The 19,501-nt window shown below is 55.3% G+C and overlaps 2 protein-coding genes across 2 annotated transcripts in view; both read left to right on the top strand.

Moving 5' to 3' along the window:
- Positions 1-9,056, top strand: part of SMARCC1 (SWI/SNF related, matrix associated, actin dependent regulator of chromatin subfamily c member 1) — a 200,010-nt gene extending 190,954 nt beyond the window's left edge. Inside the window, exons 28-29 of the mRNA XM_019507918.1 lie at positions 6,085-6,261; positions 8,129-9,056. Coding sequence (XP_019363463.1) covers positions 6,085-6,261; positions 8,129-8,217 — 266 coding nt within the window. The 3' untranslated portion in view covers positions 8,218-9,056. The remainder of the gene's footprint in view (positions 1-6,084; positions 6,262-8,128) is intronic.
- Positions 9,057-14,790: 5,734 nt separating this feature from the next.
- The window catches only part of CSPG5 (chondroitin sulfate proteoglycan 5), a 35,728-nt gene continuing 31,017 nt past the window's right edge, over positions 14,791-19,501 (top strand). Inside the window, exon 1 of the mRNA XM_019507919.1 lies at positions 14,791-14,922. Coding sequence (XP_019363464.1) covers positions 14,791-14,922 — 132 coding nt within the window. The remainder of the gene's footprint in view (positions 14,923-19,501) is intronic.

Here is a 19,501-nt window from a genome sequence, read left to right on the forward strand (position 1 = left end):
TGATTTCCCCTCCCTTGGTGCTGCCTGCTGTGCCAGAGGGTTTTGCTACTGGGAAGGAACTTGCAAGCAGTGAATAGGAGTATCTGGAACTGCAAAGCTTCTGCCTCGCATCCTCCCTGCATCACTTCAAAGAATAGTGACAGATGACTTCAGTTTTCCACTCCAGGGCCTCTCCAATACCTTCTTTCAGTGGAGATGGGACATCTAGTAAATACTTCAGAGCAGTCCCCTGAGCATCTCTTCATATACAAGTGTGACACACATACACACGTGTGTCATGCAGAGCCAGGGAGAGCAACACTTCAGACAACACCTAAAACCTGCAAATGTGTGAGGATTTTTCAGCAGAATAAAACCAATTTTAGCAAATCTTTCCATTTTATCTCCTCACATGCCTGCTATTCCTGAGCTGTCTTCCTTATGTAGGTCACACTTCAACATTTTCTGCTTTAGCCCCTGTCTTACTGAAGCTACATCTTTAAGTGAAAAAGCATCTGATTGCTATAGAAAGAGTATTTCATTTTGCCATACTGACAGTAGTGAAGTCCAATTGCTTAATCCTGTTTGGGGTTGGTGGGGTTTGATAAATGAACACTAATGTATTGTGAAATTGATAATAATGTTGAGAGGACGATTATTTTTTGCAAGCATCTTCAGCCACTTCTGAAATAAAATAGCTGTATTGCTGCAGCAGCCTACAAAGGAATAAAAAGCTACCCTTCTCAGCTGCAGGCAGCTTCTACAGGCTGTGTTGGGAACCTCAGCTCAGAGGAGCATGTAGGGAAACAGTGCTACAACTCGATTCTTCATTTGGCAAGGAACAAATATCTACAGAATTAATTGTAACATTAAGTCAGACACAGCGGTCTTCTGAACATCACTCGAGTCGAATTCAAGAAGTCGGCTCACAGGGGCAATGTCTCGGAGAGCAAAAGTTTGTAAAAGTTGAAGCAGGTTGTCTTTAACAACATGGGTGACACTCCATTAATTCAACCAAGGCCTGGGCTTCACTGCAGCTCAGAAGGTTTCTCTTTTTCATCTATCAATAATAATTGCCTAATAGATGCAAATAATAACACAGCTTGCTAATCAGGATAGAAATACATGGCACTGATTGGTATCAAGATGAGCACTGTTGGCAACAATCTTCTGCTTCCGTGGCAAATGCCGGTCTCCAGCTGGGTGCCTGTCCCCTCCTCCTCCTCCTTTTCCAGGCCAGTGGAATTGCTCACATCTGAAGTTTGCCCTTGACTTTGTTCTCTCTAACCCACAGCCGTGGTCTAAACCAGTGGTTCTCAACCTCCCAAGACCCGGGCACCTCTCTGTCACTGTTCTGAGTGTGGAGGCAGCCTGGTTGAGAGCCGCTGTTGGTGCTGCCTCAGCTTACCTCTGCTTCTCCACCAGGTTCTGCTGCCTCCAACCAGGTGCTCTCCCCTGGTTGAGAAGCACAGGTCTAAACGCTGGTGTTTCTTCCTGCATCCCATTTCCAGGATCCTCTCTCATATCCTCCCTGACCGTCTTGCTTTGGCATCTCCTTCTCCCAGGGCTCGGCACCTGCAGTCGCATCCCCTCAGGTCCCCTCAAATTGCTGCTAAAATCCTCTTCCTGGCTTGTCACTCCCCTCTTTTCCATCACCTCTGAGACAAACTTCCTGTCCGACAAAGGCCCCCCGCAACTTCAGTCCTCCTCCTCCTGTTTCTTACCTTGGCACAAGGTTGTTTCCTGTGCTTTCACCCCTCCAACGACGGCAGCCTTGTTTGCCGCTTCTCTGACCAGCTTTCTCCAGCTGCGTCAGGCACGTGTGCCTTTGTATTGGACACAGGATGCTTAGTCGGGGCTGTGGTGGCGCTGATCTGACTACTGACCAGTCATTAAAAAAAGAAGAGAGTGAGAGTGCGTGCACTGGCTTGAGCCACACGCCTTGCTGGCTCTGCACAGGCCCTTCAGACCTGACCTGCCCAGACTCCCTGCATGCCCAGGTTGTGAGCTACCACCACCTGCGTGCCAGACTGCGAGGCATGCATGCGCACAGCTTGTTTCACTTGTGAGCTAATCCAGATTTGGACCCCGCTATCCAGAGTGAATGGCTGGCACGCTGCCCCAGTGCCTAACATGACTCATAATACTCAGGGCAGAGGCTTCTCCCCCTTTTCAAGACTCATCTGGACTTTGATTGCACGTGTAGATCCTTCCATTGGTCTTTTGCTAAAAAGGGACATGTCCTGCCCTCAACGGCAAAGGTCCCAAGCTTCACGGGAATGTGGGATATGTCAGGATAGACTAAAAACCATTACTTGTGTTTGTGCATGGCAGAGGAAACTTGAGCATGACTGTTTCCACCTGTGTGTTCCTGTGTTGGGTTTCAGGGAATTAGCTGCATTGGCAAAGGCAGCCCCTGAAGCTGCAGGCTGCTCCTGGAGGGCTTATTGCTGTCAAGATGGTGGAGGGGAACAGGTAAACGGAGCAGAGGAACGGCAGCTGCAGCCCTAGGAACAGCAGGCTGCGGAGTAAGGGAGGGGAAGAGCCCAGCTATTTCAGTCAGTGGCTCAGCCTCGCACCCTCTTCTCCCAGCAGGATTGGAAAACGTCCCCGGCTGCTTGTCTCGCGCTCTCAGCATTTCTTCGGTTCTTCCCACCGCTGTAATCCAAGCTGCTCTCTGCAGCCGTTTGCGTGCAGTGACCTTTTTAGCCTCTTGATGCAAGGCAGTTCCCACATCTGTCTCATGCAAATCAGCGGAGAATCCTGGCGCCCGGCACTGACCAACTGACCTCGGCTTACCTCAGTGCTCGCAGTCTCGCACGGGCTTTGCTCCAAGGCCCAGGTGCGTTCCCACACCTGCGAGCAGCAGGGGCTTGGGGGATGGGGAAAAGGTACAGCCGAGCTCACACGTGCCGGTTAAATTGATCTGCGAGGCACGTAGGCTGCCTTGCAGAAGGGAGAAGGAGGCGTTTGCTTCACTTCTTCCTGCCGTTTTCACCTGTTCGGAGCCACAAGCTCCCAGAGGATGGGAGAGAGGGGGCTCTCGAACCCAAGGATGCTCTGGAGCTTTCCCTTACCTCTGACTGGCAGTGGATCCTGTTAAGTCATGACCCATTTCTAATGCTAATGGCTTGCCGTGTCTCTAAGCCTCGATCCCTGACTGGCTGCAGCCCTCGGTGGTGGCGTGTTCTCACGCTGCCTGCCGTGTTCGGCCTTGCCCTTGCTGCCTGCTTCTCATCTCTAATGAATGAGCTGGCCCAAAACGGACACGCGGATGCCAGCGGCAGTAAATTCATGCTGTGTCTGCTTAAGTCCTCTGTGCTCCAAGCTGAGGAACGCTTCATTGCTCCTGCCGTCTGCTTGCTACTCCGGGTGGGGGGGTTGAGCCAAGCTGGGCACCTTCCAGCTGAATTCGTCCGAAATCCGGTTTCCTCTCTGTGGACATCTACAGCTCTGGCGCTATGGGTCTTACTCACCTGTATGGTGCGTACCGTACTCAGCGGCTTGGCAGACTGCTGAATCCAGTGGGAAGAGTCCTTAAGGAGTCTGCCATTTCGTTTGCCGTGTGGGAAGCAGGGGGTCCAGGCCGTGGTCTGTCGCATCCACCTGCGTGTGATCACCGGCGTGGAGGCTGTTTCGCTGATTTTGGAAGGGAGGAGTCTTGACCCTACGTGGCCTTCTCTGGTCAGCTGCTGCTGCTCTTTCACACTTAGCAAGGAAAGTGTCAGAGATGCTTATGACAGGCCACTGGCCACAAGCTTTGTGCAGTACATGTGCAAGTGCATTTGCAACTTGCTCTCCTGTGTCCGTCTCCAAAAAGGTTCTTGTTGTGTTTCCCCTTATTAACATTTTTTAAAAAGCACCTTCCCAAAACCCTGTTTTGCTGCAGTTAGCTCTGCTCAAGTGACTGGATAGCTTGACTTGCAGCATGTTGCAGGCTTGTTAGAGAACTTGGTCATTGTGGCATTAAGCAGAGCAGAGCTGCACCTTACGGGCTAATTTGGAGATCCATAGCTTTCGTAAGTACAGCAAAGGACATGGAAGTGCGCAGTCGCTTACAAAAGCTTATGCATCTTGGGATTAGTTAGTCTGTCGGGTGCGGCTCTGCTCTGCCCTGCCTCCTGCCTGACTTCAGACTAACAGGGCTAACTGCCTTTCTCTAATTATGGCGTTAGGTTACCTTAATCCTCCTCTTCTGTGCACTCCAGCTAATGGGATTGGGTACCTCTGCCACTGAGCAGCAGATGCAGACTGCCTTGGGGATTGCACAGAGCAAGCAGCTACCTGCCTGGATTCCCCAAGCCTAGTCCGGCTCTTCAAGTAGCCGCGCTGTTGGTGGTGCCAGTTGGTTTACCCAGGACTGGTGCCCTGCATTCACCTACAAGTCCAGGCCCTATTGGGGGTTTGAAAGACGTGCGACCTGGTCAGGTGCCTTCCCTGAAATGCCCAAGCAAGGTGGTGTCTCATGTAACATCCTAATGTTGTTACTCTTCAAAGACTCTGTCAGTACTGATTGCTGTCCAGGAGCTGCTGCTGCACTCACTCCCCAGCCCCTTCCCCTCTGTCCCAGGACTCAGGGCTTGGGGAGGGAGCCGAGGTGATGGTAAGTGTGACGACTCCCTTACAAGCACAGCTAATGCCTCCTAGCATGGCTGAGCTCTTGCACCTCGCAGTAGATGCAGCTGTTTCATGCCGATCCAGAGTTGAACACCAGAGGCACTGACTTCTTCTCCAGAGTCCTTGTGCAAAGGCAGCCCTTGCAGAGCCATGGGGTTGGCGAGGTAGCCCCTCCGTACCTGTGGTGCCTCCCAGTCTCTGTTGATTGTTGTACATGACTTGATTCCCAAATGCTTCTCTGTTCAGCCCTGGTTCAGTCCTCATGCTGCTTGGGTTTGGAGCAGCACAGGAGGGAGAGGGCTGAATTTCGGGGAGCTGGGTGACACCTGGGGTGTTAACAGCCTGGTGTAGCTGCGTGTGATGCTGTCCAAGGTGCCAGCACATCTGAGAGACTGTAAATATACTCTTCATCCCTTAATTAAGAGTTACAGGTGCTAACACTCTTCATCCCTTAATTAAGGGAATTACAGGTGCTGACAAACTCCTCCACTGCAGCCTCCTTCCAGTTGCAGGGCTGTAGCAGGAGCTTGAGAAGTAGCTCCTTGTGCCAAAAGGACTCTGTCCTAAATGCAGTTGTAAGTTTTCCTGGCTTGTAACATCTATCATAGCCTCCATTCTTTCTCAGTATACATCCTGCAGTAGTAGAGAATCTCCTCCTTCCAACGGAGGTGCACGGTTATTTTGAAGGGCTTCTATAATCGCCTTTTATTGTACATAATTACCTGGGACGTGGGAAGGAATTAAATCTTTATTGCAAGTAGCTGCAATTTGTGTCTTAATAGCTGCTTTCCTGGCTAAGATACCGTGCCTATATAATGTGTGCGTGTTGATCCCTCAAAAAATAAATGTAATCAGATTATGGAGCAATATCTCTTCAAATGTGGTTTCAGAAGCCAGTCTGAGAGCTGTAGGTGTCTGCAGCTGCAGTTCGAAATGTATCTTGGTGCTTGTGAAGTGTAAATCTTTGAGAAGCTGCTTTCACAAGGGTATTAGCACAAGGAAGGCTTATTAAGAAGGCCTTCCCCTCCCCCCCCAGAATGGGTTTAATACTGCAACTACTGCACAGTGCAACTTGTAGCTGCATGGCTTCCCTCCTGCTATTAAATGAAGCCATTAGTCCAGTGGCCAAGGGCTTTGCTGTTGAAAACCTGGTTTTTCCAATGCAATCAGTCCCTTGTACCATCACAAAGTTCACAAGCAGCTGCTTCTTACCTGGCCTCCATCCAAATCGAGTTATCAGCTCACTTAGGAGCCACTGTTTTATCGTGGTTTTTGGGCCTACTGCGGTCCCTCCTGAGAGCAGTGTGTTGAGGTAGGAGGGGGGAGGCTTTTCCTCTGCGATGGTCACGGGGGGCACTTGGAGTGCAGGGAGAGGGCTGTGAACGTGCAAGCTGTCTGCGTCTTTCTGTCCGGAGAGCGGTTAGGCCACTGCTTTTCTCTTTAGCTCACACGAGTATTTCAGCGTATCCTCTCTGTAACGCTCCACAGGTCAGATGCCAGGACCCGGTGCGATGATACCTGGGCAGCCCGTGCCGGGCCGGATGATGCCAAGCGTGTCTGCCAACATCCACCCACCAGGCAGCGGCCCTGCACCCCCGGGCATGTCGCCCATGTCAGGAAACATCATCGGACCTCGCGTTCCCCTCGCAGCTCCAAACGGCATGTGTAAGTAGCTCTGCTTGAACGTGCGTCCCGGCTTCCCTGTTGCTTGTCTTGCGGTTACTAGAAAAGTGATTGGTTGTCATTCGTGCCCCTTTGTTTCTGTGGGGACTGTCGGAGCTGTGTGTTTGGGGATGTCTGCAAAGGACTGGTGGAAGATTTAAATCTGCCTGTCCTCCCACCCCATTCCTGCCACATGCTGTTGTCCACTTCTGATTTGTAGGGGCTGTAATGGCAAGTACAGCGCCTTTAAAACCACTTTCCATTTCATCTAAAATAGCTCTCAGAAGGGGGTCTGAGAAATAGCTACAGCTGAATTCCTAGATGATTGGGCCCCAGGTTGTTGGGTTTTTTTAATGCAGTTCAGAAAAACTAACCCCATGGAACCTGTCTGCAGGAAGAAGTGAAAAACCGAAGAGCTAATGCAAAAAATAGGACCTGAACCTATTCAGCCTCCACAAGAGAAGGCTGAGGGGGGATCTAGTGGCCTGTTACAAACTAGTCCGAGGGGACAGCAGGCATTGGGGAAGTCCCTGTTCCCCCAAGCACGACCAGGAGTGACCAGGAATAGCAGTCACAAGCTGGCAGAGGGGAGGTTCAGACTAGACATCAGGAGGCGCTACTTAACGGTCAGGGCGGCTAGGATCTGGAACCGGCTTCCAAGAGAAGTGGTGCTGGTTCCTACCCTGGGGGTCTTTAAGACAAGGCTAGACAATCACCTTGCCGGGGTCGTTTGACCCCAGTACTCTTTCCTGCCATGGCAGGGGGTTGGACTTGATGATCTGCTCAGGTCCCTTCCGACCCGACCAACTATGAAACTATGAAAAGGACCCCAGCTAGGGCAAATGTGCATGCCTTGGACAGAAGATGAACCACAAGCCCCATTTCCCCAGCTGCAGATCTGGCCCCAGAGTCTTTAGACCTTGTGCCAAGATCACTTGAGCAAACCAGCACCCTGGAACTACCCATAAGCCAAAGAAGCGGGCTTTGTACCAGCCTGGGGTTCTTGCTGCCTTGTCATGAGCCGGTCATCCTGGCCCCTTGCTCGAGCTAGATAAGGGGCCGTATGAGCTGCCACTGGCCTGGCAGATTTATGCCCCTGAGCAGGCAGCCTGAGTGAATAGCTGCTGTAGCAGGGTACCTGACCCCACAGTTCCTGCTGGCCAAGGATTGTGATTCCTCAGGTCTGCTGTTGCAGGGAGCTCTCGTTCCCGTGCTGCTTCCACCCTTCCTTCTCTGATGCTCTCTCTCCTTGTCCTTCTCCCCTGTTAACATCCACCACCCCTGGGTTTGCCACCTCTGTACTAAATGGACATCCCGAGCCTTTTCTGCCTTGCTGCAATTGCTGACTTCTTTTCCTGTATTGAGCAACCCAGTCCTATTCCATCGCCGTCCTCTTTCCCTGTGCTCACTTGCTCTGCCCGGAAGCTGTCCTTTTGTGTCCTCCCTTGTTTTCGTTTCCCTCCCTGCCACATGTACAGATGCCTGTGTGTTGTAGCTGCCTGCACATCTTGAGCCTGTATGGATAGGCTCTAGTGATGAAAGTAGTTAAGTGCTTTTAAATAGGCAAGAAATGTGTCGGTCTGAGCACAGCAGGTAGTGCTAGTCTGGTTGGGATGAGATCTTGGTGTCTGCTTGCTGCTCACTCTGGCTAGGGGATAATACTTCCATGCCTCGCAAGTGAGCACTGATGCCAGTGCAGACCTGCGAGGGCAAAAAAGACCGTGAAAGCAGGTGCACTAATCGGAGACAGAGAAAGGGTCACAGACCCTCCCGTTTCCCTGGAGAGCAGCGTCTGTGCTTGTATACGCGATAAGCGTCTGTCTTCCACAACTCACGGTGTGTTCACCACTTCTCTTCCCTCTGCTTCCAGATCCCCCTCCATCGCAGCAGCCACCACCGCCAGCTGAAGGGGTGATCGCCCCTGCCGCGGGAGCACCGCCGGCCTCCGCAGCCCCCTAACTGAGCCCGCAGCACGGAGCGCCCAGAGCCGAGACAGTGGTGACCAAAAACAGATTCCTCAGTTTTTCAGTTCCTTTTAGGGTTTTTTGCCTCCAGTCAGCCTGCCTGCACACGCGCACACGCGCACCCTAGTAGTCTGGCATTCTTTAGTTGTACTCCCTTGAGGAGGGTTCATTTTGAAGCTGTAGAGCAGTAGACAGTAGTGCCTCCGTGTTGCTGGCAGGAAGCCTGTGTGCATTGGTCTGTTCTCCTGGAGGAACTGCTCCGTTCTGGTTCTTTCATCTTGCTGCCTCCACTCTGTCTGCGTTTGGGATCCTCTGACAGAGCAGGGGGGGGTGTCCCCATGCTGCCAGGTGTTGCAGGTGGCAGCATTTGATGTTCTGGGTTCTCCAGGTGGAAAGAGCGAGGCATCAAGATGAACAGCAGCAACCAGAGTTTGGGCAGGCGTGGGAGAGGGAGGGAGCTCCTCTTTCCACTGCTCAGCAGCGGGAACTGCAGGACTGCTGACCACATTCATTACAGGTAGATAATCGTTAAGCGCAGTAGCTGAGCCCCAGGGCTCCTCGCTAACTTATTAAAGGAAATATTGATCCAGTGCGAGTGGAGCTGGGAGTGAATCAATTAGAAGAAAACCACTCGCTGACCTGAGCTTTCCTGCTCCAGCTTATCTTTTATTTTGTGTTTGAATTGGAAGGAGGGAAGGGTGGTAGCAGCATCGTCCCTTTGAGTAGTTCAGTACAGTAGCCAGCTGAGGAATTAAAGACAGGTTTTTAGTCCCTCTCTTTTGGAGCATATGCATTTTTGTTTTGTTTTTCCTTTAAAAAATGAACAAAAAAAAAGTAGGTAGCAATGAAGCGCTAGCATATGGGTTGGGGCTGGGATGGCTGGGGCGTGAACGCCACAACTACCTCTTGCAGACAGCCGGGTGGGCAGAATTCAGTGAACACGGTACTTCCCCTTTTTTTTCTTAAATTTCTTTCCGGAGTGGGTGCAGAGGCAGGAGACCGCTCTTTCCTCTGCTCACCCCTTGCCCTCCACTTGCCGAGCTTTATCATTCCACTGTCTGCAGGGCTGTGGTGAGAGAAAGGGGTCAGCAGCCGGATCCTTGCCCATAAGCAAGGATTGGGGAGGGGGAGAAGCAAAATGCCCCAACACAGACGAGCTGACAGAGCCAGACTCAGATTCTTGCGTGGGCCATTACTGACTGCAGAAGGACATAAAACTCTTGCTGTCTGTGTGACTTGGATCTTCTGCCCTCTGCCTCCCGGGAGAGCTTTCTTGACGAGCATCCTTGCCAAAACTCCCAGGGTCCCTCGTGTTGCATTTCAAGGGTGGGTTGCAGAGGTCACACATGCAAAGGGCTTGTGTTCCCAAGCTTGGCCAGAAGGCATTTCACCTGTGGGAAAAGGGAGAGACTTCCCAAGGGGCACAAAACACCCAGAGCCATTTGTTTCCTAAAGAGGATCAGCCTTGAAGAAGTCCGATGTGCTCATCCCCCTAGGAACATCCACAGGGAGCTCCCCAGACCCTGAACGCGCAGGTGTGTCTGGGGCCCAGGATCTACATGCTCATCTATGTCTGCAGCCTGGTCCCTTCCAGGATGCAGGATAACACTGGTCATGGTCCAGCCCGAAGACTCCACAGTGCCTAGCAGAGAGAGCGTGCTCGGGGCCTCCCCACCCTCCACCTTTCCCAGAGGAAACCCGTTCCAAACGTTCCCCGTCCCCTCCGCGTCCCTGGCATGAGCGTGGCGTCCTGGTTCAGGCCATGGGCTGGTTTAGAATAAGCTCAGGTTGTTTTTAGTGCGATCAACCTCAAATCGAAAGGATCCAGGTGGAGACTTTTTTTTTTTTTAACTCCTCACGATGTACCTGAATTCTTCACACTGCTGTGTTCCTCTATAAATAACCCGCGTGGTGACTTTTTCATCTGATCCTATGTATAGGGCCGGTTTTATTCCTGCAACGCAGCCACCCAATTTTGTGAAATTAAAAAAAAAAAAAAGTTTTTTATACAAAACTGAGTCCTGCGGAGTTTGTTGGGAGTTGGATCCACGCGTGCGAGGCTAGAGCCTGCATCTGCTGGCGTCAGCTTCACCCAGACAGACAGCTCTTTTCCAACGGTGCCTTGTCTAGCGCGCACTGGATGCGAGCGCTGAGCATGTTGCCCCATGTGCTGGGGGTCATCCAAGTGATTTGGGTCAGTGGGGGCACTTCAAGTGCATCTGATACATTTCAGATCAGCAGCTTTTAATGGAAAGGGTGAAATCAAACTGTGTGGCATGATAGATGAGACGAAGTGAGTAGGGGTCTAGCGGGGCGGCATCTCGAGGCCTGACCCCAGCTTCTTGCTGAGGGTGGAGGTAGATGTAACCATTATACCAGTATCAAATGATACCAATGTAAGCCATTACAGTTCCCAAGTTATGTCTGTCTGCTCCTGTAGCGACAGAAGCGCAGGCAGCAGGAAAGGGGGATGATGTAGAGCTGCAGCCCTGCAGTTCATCCATACCCCAAAAGCTGCACGCAGATGTCGTAGGTTGTGGCAACGGCTGATGTCTGCTCCAGAGTGGCATCTTCCCAGGGTTGGAAGTCCTGTCTGGCCAGAGCCTGGGACCAGCAGCTGCCTCCCCATTGTCTCGTCTCAATGCCTTTCAGCAGGGTCCACCCTGTACCTCATCCCATGGGGAAGTGGAATGATGCTCCGAGTTACCGCTGCAGCTGAAAAACGTGGGCACTGGGTGAACCAAGAGGAGCTTTTCCTCTACTGACGGCCTGACCCCAAGCGTGTGGCAGTCAGCGAGCCAGCAGGCTGCCATCCTGCGACGTGGGTTTGCTGCCCCTTGGCTTTCCCACCTCCGTCTGGCCAAACCCTACCTTCCTGTGGGGCTGCCTCATCCCCTGTTCTCCAGGGTCAAGAGAGGCCCGCCAGGAATCCACCAACACAAATCGTGTACAAGCATGTGCGAAACTCATTAGTGCAATGTCAGTTGTGCAAACCAGTCACCGTTATACACTGGCTTCCTGCTGCTTGTTCACCCTCCATTCGTCCCTTGGTTTCTCCCAGTCTTATTTCATCTTCCGTCTGCCTGTTACCAGACTTCAGTATTAGACTTCAGGTGGTGGCACCGAAGTCATAAAATGCTGAAACAAGAATAGTCTGTTCTGTGTTTAGCCTAAGCTAAAACACTACTTAACTTAAAATGCAACGTAATTAGCCAAAAAAATACAGTAGCCTTGCATAGATCTGTAATTCTGGGGGCAGAGCATCTCCTTGCAGCCGGGTATTTGGGAGGTCTTTGAGGGATTTGCAGATCTGGGCATGTGAAGAGGAGATCCCACAGGCCTCATCTTTGCCTGGGTTTTTTCTAGGTGGGCTGCACCCTCTTCTCCCCTTTTGGTGCTGTGACCGTGGCACGCTCTTCATGTCCAGCATGTATGCCGTGTCTCTTGTGTTCAGTGTCTGCCTCTTCTCAGCTATTCCAGTTTCGCCCCTTGCAGGTTCTGCTTTGAAATGTAAATGTATCAGTAAAAAGGCCCATACGTGTTACGACTGCGCCAGGTCTTTGCCAACACCCATGACTTAGCCCGGCTGCCTACCCCTGTCCTTCCCACCTTCGCCCCCAGCACCGAACCTCCCACCCAGACCCTGCTGCTGCCCCTTCCTGCACCCAGTCCCTGGTATCGGCAGCTGCTGAGGAAGGAAGTTTTGGGTATGGGGGGGAAACTTGCCCCGGAAAGTCGTTATCTCATCTTCAATGCCTGGAGCTCGGGGTGACTGGCTGAGATGTAGGGTGTCCAAGCTCCCCCTGTGTGTGCACACGCACATGATACCTGACACAAACATGCACCCCGCCATACCTCTCATGCGTCTGCACACCTGCACCCCCCAATAGCTGCTTTGCATGTGCGCATGCACACACACCCAATACCTGACATGAACACACACACATACCTCTCTCAAGCACATGTGCACACATGCATCCCCAATACCTCTAGTGCATGTGTACATGCGCGCCCACACGCGCGCACACCAGTACCTGACACAACCCTCCCAAATACCTCTCACGCACACATGCATGTGCAACCCCCCTAATATCTAACACATGCACATGCCAACACCTGACCCCCACTGCGCACGCATGCACACACATGCCAATACCTGGATTTAAGCAGCACATGGCTGCGTGGTGGGCAACAAGCTGCTGACCAAGTGGGGAGTGGGGCGGGGGAGCAGCCCGAGCTCCAGGCTCCAGCATGACCCGTGCCTAGTTGGGCTGTCCTCAACCCAGGCAAACAGTGTCACTTATTATCCAGCCACCTCCCTCCTGGCTGCATGCGGCATGCACAGCAGTGCCGCCTCTCAGCGAGCCCCTTGCCACACTGTGGGTCTAGCACCGGGGACCTCCCCAAGGGCTCTACTAGTCTGCCTGCCTGCTTCTGGGGCTCACCAGGGTCACCCGTCTGCACGCTTCTCGGGGGACATTTGGCTAATGAAGGGCCTGGGGCCCTTGCTGGGACCCCGCGCTGCCTCCCCTTGCGGCAGAAGCTCCACGCGAGGGTCTGGCCGGATGCGTGCAGCACAGCTCTGACTACCTGGGCCCTAATCAGTCTATGCAACCCATTTGCAGCTGCGTCCTGCTGCATTTTGCTGTCAGATGCACCAGGTTAAAATGCACCCCGGACACTGTTTTAAGGCTAATCTAGACATAGTTCTACCTATGTGCTACCATGACCGACTCCAGAGGGTCTTGCCCCTGTGCTTGGGATCAGACGAATGCTGCATTGGGGGCAGGAAGGGGTAAGTACAGCCTTCCTCTGCAGCGAGGGCACAGCCTCTGCCTTGTCTCTCTTGAGCATTTAGAAACAAGCTTTTATAGGAGCAGGATGCTGGCTGCTGCCGTCCCCCTGCTTTCCCTGGGGCAGGCTCGGGTGTGATGCCTGGTGCTGCGTCAGGGCTGACGGTAGCTTTAGGAAGAGTTTAGATGATGGATGTGTCTGGGCTGGTTTGGACAGGGCTGATACTGCCTCCAGCCAGGCTTGGATTAGACGTGACCTCTGGAGCTCCCTACTAGCCCCACAGCTCTGACTCCACCGTAAATCTTGCCCTGGCCCTGAGCTGGTAACCGTGGGACAGAGGCCTGCTGCTGCCCTGCTCTTCAGCACGGATGCCTGGGCCATGTGGGCTAGGGGTGCATCATGGAACGGGGTTGACATGGGGCGGGTCTTGCATTTGGTGTCTCCCAATATATGTGCCTCCCCAGGTCCCGAGCAGCCCCTTCTCTGAGCCCTAGCCCCTCCTGTTCTGCCAGCGTGCTGAGTCCCAGGTCCTTGTGGCCACCCTGCAGCCCTCGAGATGGGCTAACAGCTCTCCTGAGGAGCCTTTGGGTGCAGAAGACTGCAGCCTTGAGCTGCCCAGGGGCAAGACGACTTCGCCTCCGGGCCTGTGACCTGCAGAGTGACTTGCAGCTGCTGCTGCCTCTTGCAGGAGATGGGCAGCTTCCCCCATCACAGGAGCTGCCAGGTGAGTAGGCCCGGCTGTGTCCCTGGTGTGTAGCCCATGGGGGGGTGCCCTTCCTTCTGGGTACCAGGCTGGATGGGACACGCTTAAGGTCATTAGGCGGCTGCCCTGCTCCACCCCAGAAGTAGCTGCATTTCCATCAGGCAAAGGGCTGGCTGGCTGGCAGCGTGATGAATGTTACGGAGACATGGCCTTCCAGCTCAGGTGTCCACGTTCTGCCCTTCTCAACCTCCTCTGCTAGCTCGGCTTTCTCCTCCCTCCTGCTCCAGGCTTGTTAAGCAGCTGCCCTGCTCCACCCCAGCAGCCAAGGGGCTGGCTGGCAGCATGATGAATGTTATGGAGGCATCACCATCCAGCTCCAAGGTGCTGCGAAGAAGTATGCTGGGCTGATGTGGAGTAGGCCTTGCTTGCCTGTGTTAATCTAGTCCTGGCAGCCACCCAGGCTGTCGGCTCGTTCCCTGCAGCTGGTCCTTGCAATGCAGCTGGCCGCTTCCTTGTCTCTTTTGCTCAGTTGGTTCCACTGCGCCTCGCCCAGACGTTGTGTCTGGGTTTCGGCAAATGTTTCCGTGCAATTTAAACAGCTCTGGTCCTACAAACCAGCTGGAGCACGGACCTCAGCTCCGGGATGGGTTGACTGGCAGGGCTGTTGCCAGAGGCCATGGTGGAGGGAAGAGCAGTCCTCTCCGGCCCACAGGGGTCCTTTAAAGTTTGCAGTGCCTTTCCTGGGGGTGAATGCCAGGGAGCTGGGGCTTGCATTTATTTGGCTGGTGGGGACTGTGCTGGCAGGTGTCGCATGACTCTTGGGGACCAGAGCTGGGGTCCCTGCAGGCACCGGAGAGATGGAGGTGGGGAAGTCCTGAATAAAGCACCATCCAGGTCCACCCCTCGGGCCTGAGATGAGCGAGAGGCAGGAGAGCGGGGCTGGCCACGGAGGGGCACGTTGCTGAGCTGGAGCCAGGGGAGAAGAGTCAGCCCTGGCTCTTCTTCCCGTTGCAGCCCCCAACCTGCTGCTGAGCAGAGGTAACGGCCCTTCCCCAGCTTCTCAGTCACACGATGAAGGGCTGTCGCAGGGTGGCCTCGGCTGTAGCTCGGCGCAGGACCCGGGTGTCCGAGGCCAGAGCGAAGGCTGATTCTGCTCAGCCCTTGGAGAGGGGGCGCGCCAGCAGCCTGCTGATGCAGAGCTCTGTAGCTGTCTCCCGGTCATGGCCTTGGGGATTTGACCAGTCAAATATTGGTCAAGAATGATTAAAAAAATAGCCAAGAGGTCCAAATAATACACAGGAAAAGTGTAAAGTTGCCATGAAGAAATGTCGAAAAACAATACAAAAAATCCAACTTCTGTCTAGCCAACTCCACAAAAATGTAGTTTTTTTGTAAAATTGCCATTGTCTTTGACCAGTCAACTGACAAGAGCTCACTTGACCGGCTGGCCAGCCCTGCCCCGGCATGATCCAACAACTCTCAGGTTTGCTGCGGCTGCTAAGAAATGCTCCTGGCTTGGAGATCCAGCACCTGCCATCCCCGCTGGCTTGCACGTGGCTGCAGCTTCTGGACTGTGGTCTGCTCCCGTGGCTGGACCCCGCACCGGGGTTCGCGGCATCATATAACATTGGGGCCAGAGGGGAGCTTGGGAGAGGGCGTCTACCTGGGCTGTGCTGCGTGGTGTTGCTCTCACCGACAGCGGGGTAACCGTGGGCAAAGCCCTTTGGTCTCCCCGCGTGGGCTGCATCAGGTATGTTATAAAGGTCGTTATACAGAAGGGAAATACTGGATGCTAATGGCCGACTTTCCCCCATCTAGGAATGAAGCGGAAGAGGCTGGTGCGTGAGTTTAGCTCTGCTTGTGGCCCAGCTGGGAGTGAACGCAGAGCCACAGGCGTGAGGGACCTTGTCCCCACCAGCGGTGCCCGACCTTGCAGCCCTGGGTGAGTGAGGCAGGGATGTGAGCCCGTGCGCTGGCTGCACCGAGTTACCTGGCCCCTGGGGCTCCCACGGGTCAGGGAGTCTGGTAGAAGGGGATCAGCAGTTGAAGTGGCACGAGGGCTGTGACAGTGTTTCCGGACCCGGCGTGGGGTGTCTCAATCGTATATTTAATCTTTTGCAGCAGCAGGACGTTGGCTGCCACGGCCCCCCGCAATCCCTGAGGCGGGTTCAGCTGTGATGTCTGGGCTGCTGGCCGTTTTGCTCGGAGGTCGGACAGAGGATTTGCCTGGGCTGGTTTGGACAGGGCTGGACAAGACGTCACCCCTGGAGCTCCCTGCCAGCCCAGCATGCTCCCGACTCCACAATACTGCGCTGTGTTCAGGAGCCGATGCGGGTGTGCGGTGCTCGGGGGTCGGACCCTTGATGGGGGCTGTCCCTGTGGGGCAGGGGGTAAATCCTGTGTCCAGACAGACCCAGCCTGGGGGTTTCCCAGCAGTCGGGATAACAGATCCCCTTTCCCCAGGGCAGCCCCATTCCCCAAGGGACAGGTAGGGCCAGGGAGCTGCCCCAGGGCAAGGCACGGACACATGGGACAATGCAGCTTGCACCAGTGTCGCTCGCCCCGTTCCCCTGCGGGGTGCGTTGCACCCACTGGAGAGCTGCACCCACGTGGAGCTGCCTGTTTTGTTCCCCGGACAAATGTGCCATGAGTCAGCGGGGTGTTTAGCAAGAGGGCATCAAGGCCGTGCTCACAGGTCCACAGACCAGGTCCCATCAGTGCCCAGCTGGGTGCATCGGGGAGCCCCGATGTCTGCTTTTCCTCCCCTGTCCCTACAGCAGCTTCCTTCGGGCAGGATGCGGCCACCTGCCCTGCTCCCGTGAGGCTCGGGAACACGCGGGCCTGGGATGGCCACGCACTGAGCAGCCTTTGCATCTTCCGGGCTCTGGTTGGGGACCCTGGTGCCGTGCGTGGGTGGCTGGGAGCCCCGGAGCTGCACGCTGTGGATGATGGCACCCCTCCGCAGCAATCTGCCTTTGGTCTTCCCGCACCCTTGGGCCCAGGGTCCAAGGATCCGGGCACCTGGTCAGAGCAGGAGCACCCAGTCCCCGCTCCTTCGAGGTCCAGGAGCCCCGGTCCTGATCCTGGGGTGTGAGCGGCAAGATCCTGCCCAGGCTCCAGCCCCGTGTAAGGCTAAAGTAATCGGTGGCAAACATGGAGAAGCTGGAGCCCCGTCTCCCCCAGCCCATGGGGCAAGGGCAGGATGTGGGGGCCTGCCCCCAGTCCACCAGCGCCTGAGCGCCGTGGCCAGGCCCAGGCGCAAGGCCCTGCCAAGCCCCCCTCCCAGCCAGTCCCCTTGGAAACAGCCGGAGACGTGCATGGGGCCTGGGAGCACATTCATGCCGGGGCGGGCGGAAGTTGGGGAATGTAAAGCAGGTGCAGCCCCATTCAATCCCCTTTTGAAAGCCAGTATCAAAGCAGACAGAGCCGGGCTTGTTCCCCGCGCCGGCGCTGGGTGCAGGGAGCCCGCGGCTCCTGGAGTGGCCGCGGGAGGTGGGGGGCGCTGGCTCAGCCCCTCCATGGGGCTGGGAACAGCCTGAGGATGGGGGCTGTCCCCCAGGGACGATCGGGGCTCCGGCTCTGTCCCTACTTGGGGCAGCAGAGCCAGGACCCCAGGCCGACCCCCCTTGATGTGGCATTGGCAACCGAGCCCGGAGCCTCCTGCCCCCAGGACCTGGGCTCGAATCCAGCCCCGGGTGGTGGAGGTGGGAAGGCCACTCCGCGCGCACTGAATGCAACGGGTCTCGGTCCCGTTGAAGGAAGCACCAGTCTCCACAGTGCCGGTCAGGCCCTTTACGGGTGTCTCCAGCCATGAAAGCCACTCCTGGAGAGCTGGAGCCTGCGGGAGGAGAGCGCGGTGTTGGCACAAGCCCTGGGGGATGCTCCAGTCTGGCTGGGCTGAGCCCATGTGCCCACTTTGTGCTTGGGGAGTGGGTCTCTGCTCGCCCACAGGACCAAGGCCCCAGGCTCTCCTCCAGCCCCACCAGGGTGGCAGCCCCGTGTCCCACCCTGCTGCCCCGCAACCAGCTGCCCGGGTTTTCAGCCACCCTGAGGCCTCTCCCACCCTGGGAAGCAGCCTTCGGCCTTGGTGGAGGCTGCATTTCCAGGGCTGGTGGAGGAGCACACTGCAAAGAGGAATTTGCATGCCCATATGCACACCAGTACAGGCTTTGGGGTCCATGTGTGCACACATATACACATGCATGCAAAAGTTAAGAGCTTGCGTGCATGTGTAACAGGTGCAGAGGGCATGCACATGCACACACAGCAACAGACTGTGTGTAAGTGCTCGTGTGCACATGTTGCAGCTCAGTGTGGGTATTATGGGCATTAGCGGACCCCCCTGGTCTATGGCTCTGCTGCATCAGTGCCACGTGGATGGGCCAGTCCACGCTGTGTGCCCAGCACCCCCCGAGCGTCACTGCACGCGCACCGCTGGTGTGCGCCTCTCTAGGCATCTCCCTGCTGCCCCTGAGAGGAGCAAAGGAGCAGCGTGGGGCTTGCGCTCATGCATTCCCCTGCTGCAATGGGGCTGGGGCTTGTACTGCCAGCTGTGCCTTGCAGAGCAATGGGCCCAGGCGGGAGCCTGGGGGCATTGGCCCTGCCTGGGGCCCAGCAGGAAATGGCCAGGTGGTGCCAGGACAGTCCTGATCCACCTGCACCAGCACCTCCCTCCCAGGGCCGGGGAATTGGGGCAGTGCTGGACTCCAGTACTTTTGCACAGCCTGGGGGCTCTGCAGGCACTGTCTCTCCCACGGGACTGATCAGAGCCCTGGCGATGATGCCTGCACGTGACCTTGTGTCGCGGTGGGAAGCCTCATGGTCTTGACCTTGTAGCCGCCAGCCTGGGTCCAGAGCCAGCTGGCAGCTAGATACCAGGGAAGCCAAGTGCAAGGGAGGGACCTTGGCTTCCAGGCCCTAGGGCTGACGGCTTGTCTCAGTCCCCGCAGACACAGATTGCAATTCAGTACCTGCCTCTTTGCAAGAGCTCTGGCATAGTTAAGACTATTATAAAGTCTCCTCTTCCCTGGACCAAATTTCGGGCTTTCCTCATGGGTCCTGCTCTCTTGCCCTTGTTCCTCTCCCCTGGACAGTCTCCAGCTGGTCTGCACCCTTCTCGAAGCGTGGTGCAGCCTCTTGGCCTCCAGCTCGGCTCTGCGGGCTCTGCATGTTTCTTGCCCACAGCTCTCCTGTTGCACATCCCAGTCGGGTGTTTGGGGCATGTTGCAATGCTAGGATGTTGCTGACTCCTGTTCAGTGTGTGATTTCTCTGACGCCCAGATCACAGCAGCATAGAAAATTCAGGTTGAAGGGACCTCACCTAGTCCAGCCCCCCACTCAAAGCAGGACCAGCCCCAACTACATCATCCCAGCCAAGGCTTTGTTGAGCCAGGTGTTCAAAACCTCCAAGGATGGAGAGTCCACCACCTCTGTAGGTAACATGTTGCAGTGCTTTGCTACCCTCCCAGTGAGACAGTAATTCCTCAACTTGCCTTGCTGCAGCTTAAGCCCATTGCTCCTTGTCCTGTCATCTGCCCCCACTGGGAACTGCCCAGCTCCATCCTCTTTGCAGCCCCTGCAGGGAGGCGAAGGCTGCTATTCAATCCCCCTCGGTCTTCTCCAGACTCCAGATCCCCATGCCGCATTTGTGTTTCCCAGATGTCAGGAGGAAAGTCATGAAGACGGGGCCAGGAACTGGGCTTTCTCAGGTACGGGGTCGATGTCTGCTTGCTGGGACGTGCCAGCTCCTGGGGCTCGAGAGCGACAAACACCAGCAGCCCCA

This window comes from Gavialis gangeticus, unplaced genomic scaffold (genome assembly GCF_001723915.1).
Source record: "Gavialis gangeticus isolate Ggan-Ray unplaced genomic scaffold, GavGan_comp1, whole genome shotgun sequence".
Lineage (NCBI taxonomy): Eukaryota > Metazoa > Chordata > Crocodylia > Gavialidae > Gavialis > Gavialis gangeticus.